The sequence below is a fragment of the Oncorhynchus mykiss genome, chromosome 27, assembly GCF_057628025.1.
Source record: "Oncorhynchus mykiss isolate SJ-2025 chromosome 27, ASM5762802v1, whole genome shotgun sequence".
Taxonomy (NCBI): domain Eukaryota; kingdom Metazoa; phylum Chordata; class Actinopteri; order Salmoniformes; family Salmonidae; genus Oncorhynchus; species Oncorhynchus mykiss.
In genome coordinates this window covers 1,331,347-1,344,966 of record NC_143048.1, presented here as the reverse complement: position 1 = coordinate 1,344,966, position 13,620 = coordinate 1,331,347, and the positions used below count along the sequence as shown (strand labels likewise).

General features: G+C 44.5%; 2 protein-coding genes across 2 annotated transcripts in view; one reads left to right on the top strand and one right to left on the bottom strand.

Annotated features, from left to right (window-relative positions):
- LOC110507290 (endothelin-converting enzyme 2) overlaps positions 1-13,620 on the top strand; it is a 232,875-nt gene that overhangs the window by 65,838 nt on the left and 153,417 nt on the right. The window lies entirely within an intron of this gene.
- The window catches only part of LOC110507289 (transcription factor Dp-1-like), a 51,802-nt gene that overhangs the window by 12,100 nt on the left and 26,082 nt on the right, over positions 1-13,620 (bottom strand). The window contains exons 3-5 of the mRNA XM_090224137.1: positions 6,200-6,362; positions 2,289-2,386; positions 530-681 (exon numbers count right to left, since the gene is read on the bottom strand). Of these exons, the coding sequence (XP_090080263.1) occupies positions 530-681; positions 2,289-2,345 (209 nt within the window). The 5' untranslated portion in view covers positions 2,346-2,386; positions 6,200-6,362. The remainder of the gene's footprint in view (positions 1-529; positions 682-2,288; positions 2,387-6,199; positions 6,363-13,620) is intronic.

Below are 13,620 nucleotides of genomic sequence, written 5' to 3'. Positions count from 1 at the left end.
CTCTAACTACCCATTCACCCCGTTTCCCACCTGTTCCCTTTTTCCCTCTGATTAGGTCCCTATATCTCTCTCTGTTTCTGTTCCTGTCCTTGTCGGATTCTTGTTTGTTGTGTTTCATGCCTGAGCCAGACTATCGTCATGTTTGCTGTAACCTTGTCCTGTCCTGTCGGAATCTGCCGGTCTATCTGAGCCTACCTATGTTTGGTTATTAAAGAAGCTCTGTTTAAGTTAGTTCGCTTTTGGGTCCTCATTCACTCACCATAACAGTCCTGGCTACCTACAGAGAGTCGGGGGATTACTGTGGTAGCCATCCGTATAAATCGCACATATTTTAATCACGGTAAAACCTTGTGATCCTAACTGAATTTACTCTTAGCACTGTAGGAGAAGTGTTGGCATATTTATGATAAAGGCGCAATGAGCATGTGTGTTATACTACTGGGGCATTTGGATAAGCGATTCAGTAATAAGTGATCTGGAGTCGTCTTTGCAATAGGCATGAGGGTGAAGACATTGCGGTGACACGTACTTGTCGCTGGAGGTGGAGCAGTCGATGACGGTGCGTACGTCTGTGTTGAGGAAGATGAAGGGGAGCTGAATGACAGAGCTGGAAGGGGGAAGGGCCAGGGAGGAAGCCTCACTGGCTTTGTTTCTCTGCACTAGGTTCTTGAAAGAGATTTTCTGTTAGAGGAGAGACGAGCAATGTTTAGAACCATTTTAGGTGCATTTGATTTAGTTCGCCTGCCTACGGTGTTCCATCAATCTTCCATTGGTCCTAAAGTGCAAACTTTCGAACACACCTATCCACACAGTTTTAAATACATTGTTACTACAACTAATCTTATCAATACATACTTCAAAAACATTTATCCTCACATACACATTTTCAATCTCTGAAGGTTGATGGTTCATGAGTGGAACTACATCATACATGGGCATGGGGCCACGAGCCCTAGTATAGCATGGCTAAATCTATTCTGAGGGAAAACCTCAGAGGAATAGGAGCTTAGACTGATGCTTAAAACTAGCTTTAGAGTGAGTAACCTTCATTAGGGCAGAGCAAAATGTAGCCACAACACACCATTAATCGGAGATGCAATGAATGACAACTATCCGTGGTGCGGTACATTTCAAGAAACAGACTTCGAATATATTTCGGTCATCGCCAAGTCTTTTTCACAGGGAGAAGTAATCAATCAAGAGAACTCCGACCACACCCACATCCACACCCTTTGGCCCCCTTGGGAACTTCAAGGGGTCATACAAAAGTTCCCTTTCATATGCTATTGAGATGCTAACGATAAGCTGTTTTTTTCAATGGATTTATAGATGGACAGCTTCCTAGCTCATCACTCACGACCAAGGCATCTGACTTTCCCCTCTCTCCCTCACACACTCACACACACACAAGGGACTGCCCCATAACTGCAGTATGAGTTCATCCAGTTGAGTTCTCTTCTGCCTGATCCTCTTCAGGCGTTTCTGTTTATCCACTTGATTAGAGAAACAGTTTAATAAGCATTTTTAGAAAGGACTGGTATAACAACTGTCTAATAGTAATATATCACATAAAGAATCTCAGTGCTGGTAAAGCAAAAACAAACAAGCAATTTCAAAAGAAACATACAAAAGTAGCTAGATCAGCATATGGAGCTATTTTGGAGTGCTTCTTGAAGCCTCCGATGGGTGGCCAAGTTCATGACAGGGTCTGGAAGTTATTGACTAGATGTAGATGGTCAGCGGTGGTACTGGTCAGTGTACTGTCTGTGCCCCTCCTCCATCCAACCTCCACTCCACCTCAATGCTGTGCTCCAACAGAACCCTACCCATATCCCACCACTCAGACAGTTAGTGTTGTTCTTTAAGTAACTGACCAGACTAAAGCAAGAAAATTACTATTTGTATTGTCAGAGCAGTAGTGATGGATTGCGAAAGTCTTCTGCTGTCAAAAAAGGCCAGCCGTAGGAGTACTCTATTCTCCATCTCCCCACTCCCTTATGCCTAGTCCTCCACCAAAATGGGTCACTGTGTGTGTTCGTGTGTTTATCGTGACAGATCTATATTCTGCAGGAAGTTGACACATGATACAGATGAGAACTGAAAGGGTCTTTCGTTTTTCTTCCCATTTCCTTTGTCTGTGCTCCCCTCACCTCTTTCTCTCTGTCCACCTGTCCCTCTTTTCCTGAGGTGACAGTGACAGATGTCATGGAGTAGCTGTCAAGGCTCACTTTCAGCTCCCAGAGAGAACTCTGCTGGTTTCAAATGTTTGTGTATGTGTGTAAGATCACCTCCAGGTTTTGACACTCCTGGGCTGAGTTGGTGGGCAGGCCACTCCAGCGGATCATACATACACGCGCCTACGGATGTTCTTCTGGTCATACACTTGCTGGGGAGGGAGGGAGAGAGAGAGAGAAGAGTGAGGAAAGATAAAATAAAAGAGAAGTGAGTAAAGAAAAGAGACAAAACATTAAGAGCGAGCAACGAAACAGAGAATAGCAGAGAAGAGGTTATGATTCTAGGCTTGTCTGGGGGGGGGGGTCAAGGGTCACCTCATTAGTAGCTGCTCCATGGTGTGTGTCCCTGGCCAGGACTACCCACTACCCCTCCAGAGGTGCACTGACTGCTAGCCTTCATGGTTAATCTGTTTTTAATTAATGATACTTTTTAACATTCCAAGGGAGTAAGCAGATTAGGGCTGGGGCCAAGCTATTTTATGGGGCCATGTCATGAGGTTGGCCCCCTCCCCACAATTAAAACAGCCAAACTTTCAGTCGGACTCCTCCAACACAATGCTTTGGGATGCAAGGGAACAGTTTGCAACATAATCAACATTCCAAATCCTCTATGACACATATGTCAGAGTCAAGGCCCGCGGGCCACATCCGGCCCGCAAGAAGGTTTTTTACGGCCCCTGGGATGATCTTGATTTATTATTAGAACCGGCCCGCAGCAAGCCGGCAGCCCGCAGATCTTTTACACGCACCAATACTACATTTCCCACAATGCAAAGGTGACGCACCGAGCAGTAGGCTGCTTCATTTCAATATTTATTGGCACAGCAGTCGTCAGCATCACAGTAAAATTAACTTTCAGATACCCATCAAAAATGGCAAAACGGAAGGTGGATACTGAGAACCGGGGGTTTCAAACAAGGTGGGAGTCGGAGTATATGTTCACGAAGGTAGCTGGAAAACCTGTGTGTCTTCTGTGTGGAGAAAGTGTGGCGGTACTGAAAGAGTATAATCTGAGACGACATTATGAAACGAAACACGCGGACAAAAACAAGAATATGGACATGGAACAAAGGCTACAAAAGGCAGAGGAATTAAAACGAGGCCTCAAATCTCGACAGGCTCTGTTCAAAAAAGCCAAATCACAAGGCCAGGCTGCTGTCAAGGCCAGTTTTATTTTGGCAGAAGAGATCGCTAAATCAGCCCGGCCATTTACGGAGGGGGATTTCATCAAAAACTGCATGATTAAAGTTTGTGACGAAGTTTGCCCAGAAAAAAGGCAACTCTTTTTAAATGTGAGTCTGAGCAGAAACACCATTGCCGAGAGAGTAGACCAGTTGTCCATCAATCTAAAAGAGCAGCTTGTGAAAAAGGGAAAAGATTTTATTGCATATTCCTTGGCTGTGGATGAGAGCACCGACATTTCTGACATTGCCCAGTTGTCAATTTTCATCCGCGGAGTGGACTCCAACCTAAGCGTGACAGAGGAGTTTTTGGCTTTACGTCCTATGCATGGCACAACTACGGGGCATGATTTGTATGAAGAGGTGTCAAGATGTGTAAATGAGATGGAGCTGCCTTGGGAAAAACTCGTGGGTTTGACAACCGGCGGAGCACCTGCGATGTGTGGACACAGGAGCGGACTGGTGGCGAAGATACGGGAAAAGATGCAAGAGGAAAACGCGACAGGTGAGCTGACAGCTTATCATTGTATCATACACCAGGAAGCGTTGTGCGGTAAAGCCTTGAAAATGGAGCATGTAATGAGCATCATCACGCGCACAGTTAACTTTATCAGAGCCAAAGGTTTGAATCACCGCCAGTTCAAGGCATTTCTGACGGAGTTAGAAACGGAGCATGGTGATTTGCCTTATCACACAGAGGTGCGATGGCTAAGCCAGGGAAAGGTGCTTCAAAGATGTTTCGAGCTTCGTGAGGAGATTTGTCTGTTCTTGGACAGCAAAGGGAAAGACACAACACAACTCCGAGACGAAATGTTTCTGTGTGAAATGGCTTTTCTGTGTGACATTACGAGTCATCTGAATGCAATAAACTTGCAGCTGCAGGGTCGGGATCGTGTCATCTCTGATATGTACAGTACAGTGAAGGCATTTAAAACCAAACTGACTCTGTGGGAGACGCAGATGCGGAAAGAAAATTTGAGCCACTTTCCCAGCTGCCAGACCATGAAAGAGAAGCTCTCTACCAGTGCGTTCCCGAGCACACAGTTGGCTGATAAAATAGGTATGCTTGCCGCTGACTTTCGACGCCGATTTGCTGACTTTGAAGCACAAAAAAGCAGGTTGGAACTGCTCGGTAACCCATTTGCTGTTGACGTGGAAAGCTCACCACCAAACCTCCAAATGGAGTTGATTGACCTCCAATGCAATGATGCACTGAGGGCAAAATATGCGGCAGTGGGTGCTGCGGAGTTCGCCCGTTTCCTCCCCGGCACAATGCCCCAGCTGCGCATCCAGGCTGCTCAAACGTTGTCTATGTTTGGCAGCACATACCTGTGTGAACAACTGTTTTCTTTGATGAACCTGAACAAAACATCACACAGAAGTCGACTTACTGCTGAACACCTCCACTCAATTCTGAGGATTTCTTCAGCTCAGAGCCTTACCCCGAACATTGATGAACTTGTGGAAAAGATGGGACACCACCAAGTATCACCCTCAACCTCAAACAAGTGAACATTACTGTGCAATCACATATTTAGAGTTTTTACTCAGTTCAAGTTTAAAAGTTAAAATTTAATATTTGTTTTCACTGCATGTTACTTCTCCTTAAACAAAGTGTTGTTTTTGATTAATAGATTTTTGCACTTTATTTTTTTGTATTTCAATCCAATTATATTTTAAAAATATTTCAGTTGAGTGGATGATAGAAAATTGCTATTATTGTTTTTTCTTTGAAGTAAATTTAGCCCACTTTTGCTAAAATAGAAAATATAGTCTACTGATGGTGCCTTGAATACCGGTTTCTTTCATTTAATGTTCATGTTATGGGGATATTTATATAAAGGAAATTTGTCTTTTGTGTCTGTTGAAAATTAAAGATTACTGACAGAGCCATAAGAAAATATTGCTTTATTTATCTGATCATATTGTAATATATTTGTTAGGTTTTCAGTAGGTTCAATTAGGTTCACTAGACTATATGCGTCATTTAAAAATTTTTCAATGAACATTCGAACAGTCCGGCCCTCGTCTTGTAGCTGATTTTTTTATTTGGCCCTCCGTCCATTTGACTTTGACACCCCTGCTCTATGACTTCAAATCTGTCTTTCGTTAATTGCTTATCTTGAACAGCTTATGAATGGAAAAACAAACGTATCTAACATTTAGCTTCAGAAAAAATGCATCGCTGTTTTGCTCTAATGTCAAATTGGACATATTTTATTTTGTATGAACTTTTATTTATTCAGTGTAGCCCAGGGTCTCATTCCCAATAGTGTCCTGAGTACAACAATTTTCTCACAAACAAGAAGAAAAATGTACATTGCAAATAAACAAGAAGAATAAAAATAACCACGTGTTGAGTAGCCTGTTGGCCAGATTGGCCAGATCAGTTTGTTCTTTATTTATACATGAAAGGGGACATTAGAGGCATTGGCTAAAGTATAGTCAGAAATCTGGCCACCTGGCTAGATCCTCTCAACAGCCCCCTACAATACTTTATCATTCTACTGGCACAATGGGTTAGAGGACCACGGTGCTGGCAACACCAGGGTTGTGTTCATTAGGGCATGCAATGGAAAACATAACTGAAAGACAAGCACCGTTCTCTCCAGGTAGTCCCTCCCTGTTTCATTCCGTTTTCTTCTGTTTGGTGCCTAATGAACACTACCCAGGGTTGTTGGTTTGATTCCTGCATTGGCCGCATATACTGACTGTGTCACTGTCAACCGTAAGGGGTTTTGGATGAAAGCGTCTACTCAACTATCATATTATTTACGGACTCACCGAGTCTGTGGTCATGACGGTGGTGGAGTGGGTGAACTCAGCCACCAGTTCGTCGGCGACCTCGTTGTAGGAAGTGTTGCCTTTCTTCTGCACCTTCGCACACGCCTTCATGGAGAAATGACTCAGGCCCTTCCCGTTCTTATTGCCCTTCTTCAGCTGATTGCTGTGGTGGAGAGATCACAAAGAAGCAACCGACACATTCATGATTAGGGATAGCTGTTACACAGATCAAATAATAGTTTATTTGTCACATGCACAGGATATAGTTGGTGCAAACAGTACAGTGAAATGCTAACCAAGATGACACCGCACACACACAACTCTAACCACACACACACACACACACACACACCACCTCCAACTCTACACTTATTTGTCAAACATCACCTCACACACATAGGCTCATAAAAATCTAAACAGTCAATGGACTCAGTGGATCAGACAATACAACGTATACAACAATTCAAAACTAATGTAAAACGATGAGTTTCTCTCCAACAATGGCACAAGCAAAAGCACACTTGTGAAAACCATGAAACATTAACATAAGCATGATGGAGTTTGGCATGTATGTGAAGACCATAGATAGTGCACTCGCTAACGCTTTGACACTCGCCTTCAATGTGCGGTCACAGAATCATGTGACGTGCTCTCATTTAGACTCACCACTCATTGATGCTTCAAAATAGTGTATGCCTTTATACTCAGTACACATGCGGAGCAAATGTGTTGATGCGTACTCCTAATATTTAAACTCACCAATATCAGTGTATTTGAAACTGTCCTAAAGGCTGAATAGCACTATTGGGTATAGACTATAGTAATGGTGTGACTCCCAAATGGCACTCTATTCCCTATATAGTCCACTATCCCACAATGTTCTGGTCAAAAGTAGTGCACAATGTAGGGAATAGGGTGCCATTTGAGATGCAACCATGGTTGTGGTTGGAGCAGCATTTTCTACCCCTCTACACTCCTAGAGAATTTATCAAATGAGTGCAGTTTTGAAGGCTGAATCTCAATTATTGGGAATGTGTGTGTGTTTGTCTTTCTCTGGGAATCACATATCAATCAGACTCCCCGCATTACCACACACACGCATCTTGCTGCTAACTGGTTCTTTCCATTGAGGTAATGCAGTGTGTCTTTGTGATCATATCACCGGCCATTCAGAACAGTACAAAAATCAAAGCATGTCGAATGCTGGAGTCACGGCACGCTGCCACACAAGTCCTCTTCCATTTGCTGTGTTGCAGGCACATATTTCCTCCTTCTCACAATGGCTCCAGTGTAACATGGTTCTTCTAGCTCCCTGTAGGGCTACCCCCAGGGAGATGGTAATGGAGGAGAGGGATTCTCGATTTTTATTACGAGTCACCGCCTAAACATGTAGCTGATCACTGTTCATAATTTCACGAGGATCACACACACACACACAAACAGTACAACAATCTAATTCTCAAATCAGCAGAAACAAGGGAACTTTGGGCGAACGTGAATACAAACAAGAGAAAATGATCTGTTATGAACTGTCAGGCTACATGTGATGCGCCGCCCACACAGCAGTAATACAATCACTTGCTCATTCAGGGGCTCATTCTCTGTGATTTACGCACCAAGAGAAACCGAGAGGGGGGGTAGTGGGGCATGGAGAGGGGGAAAAAAAGAATGTGAATATGCATGAGTGCATTTGTGTGTGAGAGAAAGAGAACAGTGAAAGAAAGGAACAAAGAACGAGAGAACAGAGTGGACAGGGAGAATATACAAGTAGACATGTAAAGACAGACGCACACATGCAGCCAAATGAGTGAGCAATCAAGTGTCCACTGACAAACATTCCCCATCCTTGCACTACACAAACATATGCACCCTCTCCCACACAGCGCAGTTCACTCTAACACCTAGTACAGTAGAGAGTAGGAGACAACTTCAGAGCCGCTCGTTACATAACTTGCTCTCTGTGGAGCACACACACACATGCAGAGGGGACGACTGTGTGTGTGTGTGTGTGTAGTGTGTGAGGTAGGAAGTGGCGATGGGTAAAGCGCAGCGTGGTGGAAGCTTAGGGTTCCAGTTGTCAGGACAAATTAGTTCCAGAACCCCAGCTAGAGGGGAGAGAGAGAGTGAAGACGAGAAACAGGCTGGTGGTGAATGTGCCATAACAGGTAGAGGGATTGTAATCAGTCGGTGTGAGGAAGAAACAACACATTCAGTTACACAGAAACAACAGAGGCACTTTTTCTCCTTAGCAACAGAGCTGCCGCTCTGCACCACGGCTGGAGCTGTAATGGGAGTCTGAAGTGTGTTTCTTGGCAGTGTGTCTGCAGCGTGGATCAGTGGGGGAGGAGGGAAGAGGGATGACCTTTCACTGAACAGCACATCTCAGAGCCAACACATCCGCCAGAGAGTGTGCAGGGGGGGGCTTGGCCCCGAGAAGAGCTCCTCTCACCTGGTGCTTGTGAGTGGGGAGAGGGAAGAATAAAGCATAAATGACAGAAGAGATGGACAGAACAGAGAGAGGAAAATAGACCAGAGATCTGAGCTTACGAAGACCAAACATGGAGAGAAATCTCCATGTCTCAGTAAGTGAGAAAGAGCGAGTACCAGAGGGAGTGAGATGTGAGTTTGAAAACGATAGTAGAAGGAGTGAGGTAGAAATGAAGGGAGGGAGAGAGAGGGTTTGGTCTCATAGGTCTTACTATGTGATGAATTAATTATTCACTGCTGAGAACATGGCATGCAGAACACACAGACTCTCACATGCCTTTAAAATTTGAGTGCATCTTGCTCAAAGAACCATTTCCACACACACTCTAGGGCTGCACGATTTTGACCAAATAACTCATAGCATTTTTTAGCCAGATATTGAAATTTAGATCATTAATTTTTGAACACTAGGGTAAAAAATATGGTAATTCCATCAGACATGGTTAAAACAACTACCAGGGACATCAATTCTAAAAATAGCTCATATGAATGAACACATTCTGTAGCTAGTTAACTGAATACAAATCAAAAGAAACAAATATTGTCCAACAATGTTACAGGCTACATTACACCTTCGTATTAACAAACAAACATTTTGAACATGATCATCAAAATATAGTGTGCTATAAGCGCAGCACTTATTAATTAATGAATAACATGAGTTCCTATTTCCTATTTTACAATTATGAGTTCTTAAATTACATTTTACCTTTATTTAACCAGGCAAGTCAGTTAAGAACAAATTCTTATTTTCAATGACGGCCTAGGAACAGTGGGTTAACTGCCTGTTCAGGGCAGAACGACCGATTTGTACCTAGGTTAATTATTTTTTCAGGCAGGCATAGGATGCAGATGGAATAGGAAGCTTATGATTGTGTAATTATGTAGAAGTTGGCCCAATCAGGCCTTAAAAACAGGTAACACGTAGCCTGATTGCAAGGTGCAGCCTGTGTCCAAAACATTGTCTGGTCCAGTCATTCAACACGATGTTTCAACTTCTCCCTTAATTTCGTTATCAAATCAAATTTGATTAGACTACATACAGGGGGCTGTACCGGTACAGAGTCAATGCGCGGGGGCACTGGCCTGTCGAGGCAATATGTACCTGTAGGTAGAGTTATTAAAGTGGCTATGCATAGATGATACCAGAGTCGCAGCGGTGCAAAAGGGGGGAATGCAAATAGTCTGGGTGGCCATTTTGATTAGATGAGTCTTAAGGCTTGGGGGTAAAAGCTTTTTAGAAGCCTCTTGGACATAGACTTGGCAGTCCGGTACCGCTTGCCGTGTGGTAGCAGAGAGAACTAGGGTGACTAGGGTGGCTGGAGGCTGAACATTTTTAGGGCCTTCCTCTGACACCACCTGGTATAGAGGTCCTGGATGGCAGGAAGCTTGGGCCCAGTGATGTACTGGGCTATACACACTACCCTCTGTAGTTCCTTGCGGTCGGAGGCTGAACAGTTGCCATACCAGGCAGTGATGCAACCAGTCAGAATGCTCTCGACGGTGCAGCTGTAGATCCTTTTGAGGATCTGAGGACCCATGCCAAATGTTTTCAGTTTCCTGAGGGGGAGTAGGTTTTGTCATGCCCTCTTCACAACTGTCTTGGTGTGCTTGAGTCATGTTAGTTTGTTGATGATGTGAACACCAAGGAACTTGAAGCTCTCAACCTGCTTCACTACAGCCCTGTCGATGAGAATGGGGATGTGCTCAGTCCTCTTTTTCCTGTAGTTCACAATCATCTCCTTTGTCTTGATCACGTTGAGGAAGAGGTTGTTATCCTGGCACCACCCCGCCAGGTCTCTGACCTCCTCCCGATAGGCTCGCTCATTGTTGTCGGTGATCAGGCCTACCACTGTAGTGTCATCGGAAAACTTAAATGATGGTGTAGGAGTCGTGCCTGGCCGTGCAGTCATGAGTGAAGAGGGAGTACAGGAGGGGACTGAGCACGCACCCTGACGGGCCCTTGTGTTGAGTATCAGCATGGCAGATGTGTTGTTACCTTCTCTTACACCTCTGGGCGGCCCGTCAGAAAGTCCAGGATCCAGTTGCAGAGGGAGGTGTTTAGTCCCAGGGTCCTTAGCTTATTGATGAGCTTTGAGGGCACTATGGTGTTGAACGCTGAGCTGTAGTCAATGAATGACATTCTCACATAGGTGTTCCTTTTGTCCAGGTGGGAAAGGGCAGTGTGGAGTGCAATAGAGATTGCATTCTCTGTGGATCTGTTAGGTCAGTATGAAAATTGGAGTGGGTCTAGGGTTTCTGGGATAATGGTGTTGATGTGAGCCACGACCAGCCTTTCAAAGCACTTCATGGCTACAGACGTGAGTGCTACGGGTCTGCAGTCATTTAGGCATGTTATTTTAGTGTTCTTGGGCACAGGTACTATGGTGGTCTGCTTAAAAAATGTTGGTCTTACAGACTTGGACAAGGAGATGTTGAGAATATCAGTGAAGACACTTGCCAGTTGGTCAGCCTGTGCTCGCAGTACACGTCCTGGTAATCCGTCTGGCCCTGCGGCCTTGTGAATGTTGTGATCACACAGTCTTCCGGAACAGCTTGTGCCCTCATGCATGTTTCAGTGTTATTTGCCTCAAAGCGAGCATAGAAGTAGTTTAGCTCACCTGGTAGGCTCGTGTCACTGGGCAGCTCTCGGCTGTGCTTACCCTTGTAGTCTGTAACGGTTTGCAAGCCCTGCCACATCTGACGAGCGTCAGAGCCGGTGTAGTATGATTCGATCTTAGTCCTGTATTGACGCTTTGTCTGTTTGATGGTTTGTCGGAGGGCATGGCGGAATTTCTTATAAGCTTCCCGCTCCTTGAAAGCGGCAGCTCAAGCCTTTAGCTCAGTGCGGATGTTACCTGTAATCCATGGCTCCTGGTTGGGGTATGTACGTACGGTCACTGTGGGGACAACGTCATCGATGCACTCATTGATGAAGCCAATGACTGATGCGGTGTACTCCTCAATGCCATCAGAGGAATCCCAGAACACATTCCAGTCTGTGCTAGCAAAAAAGTCCTGTAGCTTAGCATTTGCTTCATCTGACCACTTTTTTATTGATCGAGTCACTGGTACTTCCTGCTTTAACTTTTGCTTGTAATAGGAATCAGGAGGATAGAATTATGGTAAGATTTGCCAAATGGAGGGCGAGTGAGAGCTTTGTATGCATCTCTGTGTGTGGAGTAAAGGTGGTTCAGAGTTTTTCCCCATCTGGTTGCACATTTAACATGCTGACAGAAATTTGGTTAGACGGATTTAAGTTTCCCTGCATTAAAGTCCCCGGCTACTAGGAGCGCCGCCTCTGGGTAACCATTTTCCTGTTTGCTTATGGTGGAATACAGCTGATTGAGTGCGGTCTTAGTGCCAGCATCAGTTTATGGTGGTATGTAGACAACTACGAAAAATACAGATGAAAACTCTCTAGATAGATAATGTAGTCTACAGCTTATCATGATACTCTACCTCAGGCGATCAAAACCATGAGACTTCCTTAGATATCGTGCAACAGCTGTTATTTACAAAAATACATAGTCCACTGCCCCTTGTCTTACAAGACGCCGTTGTTCTATCCTGCCGATACAGCATTTAACCAGCCAGCTGTATGTTGATAACGTTGTCGTTCAGCCACGACTCTGTGAAGCCTATGATATTACAGTTTTGAATGTCCCGTTGGTAGTTTAATCTTCCGCATAGGTCATCAAATTTATTTTCCAAAGATTGCACATTTTCTAGCAGAATGGAAGGAAGTGGGGATTTATTCGATCGCCTATGAATTCTCAGAAGGCAGCCCGCCTGCTGGTTCCTTTTTCTCCGCCTTCACTCAAATGTCAGGAATATGGGCCTGTTCCCGGGAAAGAAATATATCATTCACGTCAGACTCATTAAAGGGAAAAAAAAGGATAAAGGATTCTGCCAGTCCTTGGTGAGTAATCGCAGTCTAGAAGTTATTTTTGGTCATAAGAGACGGTAGCAGCAATATTATGAACAAAATAATTTAAAAAATAAGTTACTAACAACGCAAAGACACAAACATATCAACACAATTGGTTAGGAATATGTAAAACGCCAGCCTTGTTCTCCAGTGCCGTCTTGTCGACCCAGTGTTGGGGTGGCGACTTCGGAGAAATATGTGCAAGATGGAATTTGTATCTCCTGTCCAGTTGGCTAATCCTCTTCTTGAAGCCGTCTTTGCCGACTGTAAATAGGAACCATGTGTTTGGCTATGTGAAAGGTGATTGTCTCTGTGATTTCTATGTGTCTGCGGCACAGGAGGTTGATGGCATCCGAATTGGGGAGGACGGCTCTTGGTAATGGCTGAAGTGGAATAAGTGGAATGGTATCAAATACATCAAACACATGGTTTCCATGTGTTTAATGCCATTCCATTCGCACCGTTGCAGCCATTATTACAAGCCGTCCTCCCTTTGGCAGCCTCCACTGGTCTGCGGGATGTTTTTTCGTAGGGCTTTACACTTGATGGCTGGTTGTGGCTGAGGGGCTTTGCTGCTGTCGGGTGCTTTTGTTTACCACGCAATCGTCAAAGTAGGGGATTGTTATTCTTCAAAGGATTGAAAATATTTGTGGTGTTGCCTGTTTTTGTAGCCACAACTCTGAGGCACTTTTTGCACAACACTTGCATTTGGTTGACATTGGTTTTCCTGTAGCTGAAATACTGCCATACCACAGAAGATGTGCCTCTCTTTGGCACCAAACCCAAGTTCTCGTTAGCACTGTTTCAAACTCTGAGGTAAAGCCACAGAATTTCTAAACCTCATACTAAACCTCTAAACCTAAACCGCCCTTTCTCTCCTCACCAGCATCTTCTAACTGCACGCTCAACGCAAGGACGCATGTTGTTGACCTGCATGTGTATGTCATGCAGAGTGAGAAAGCCTGCTTGTGATTGGTCATCATCCTCTGTGCATGTAGAGTGA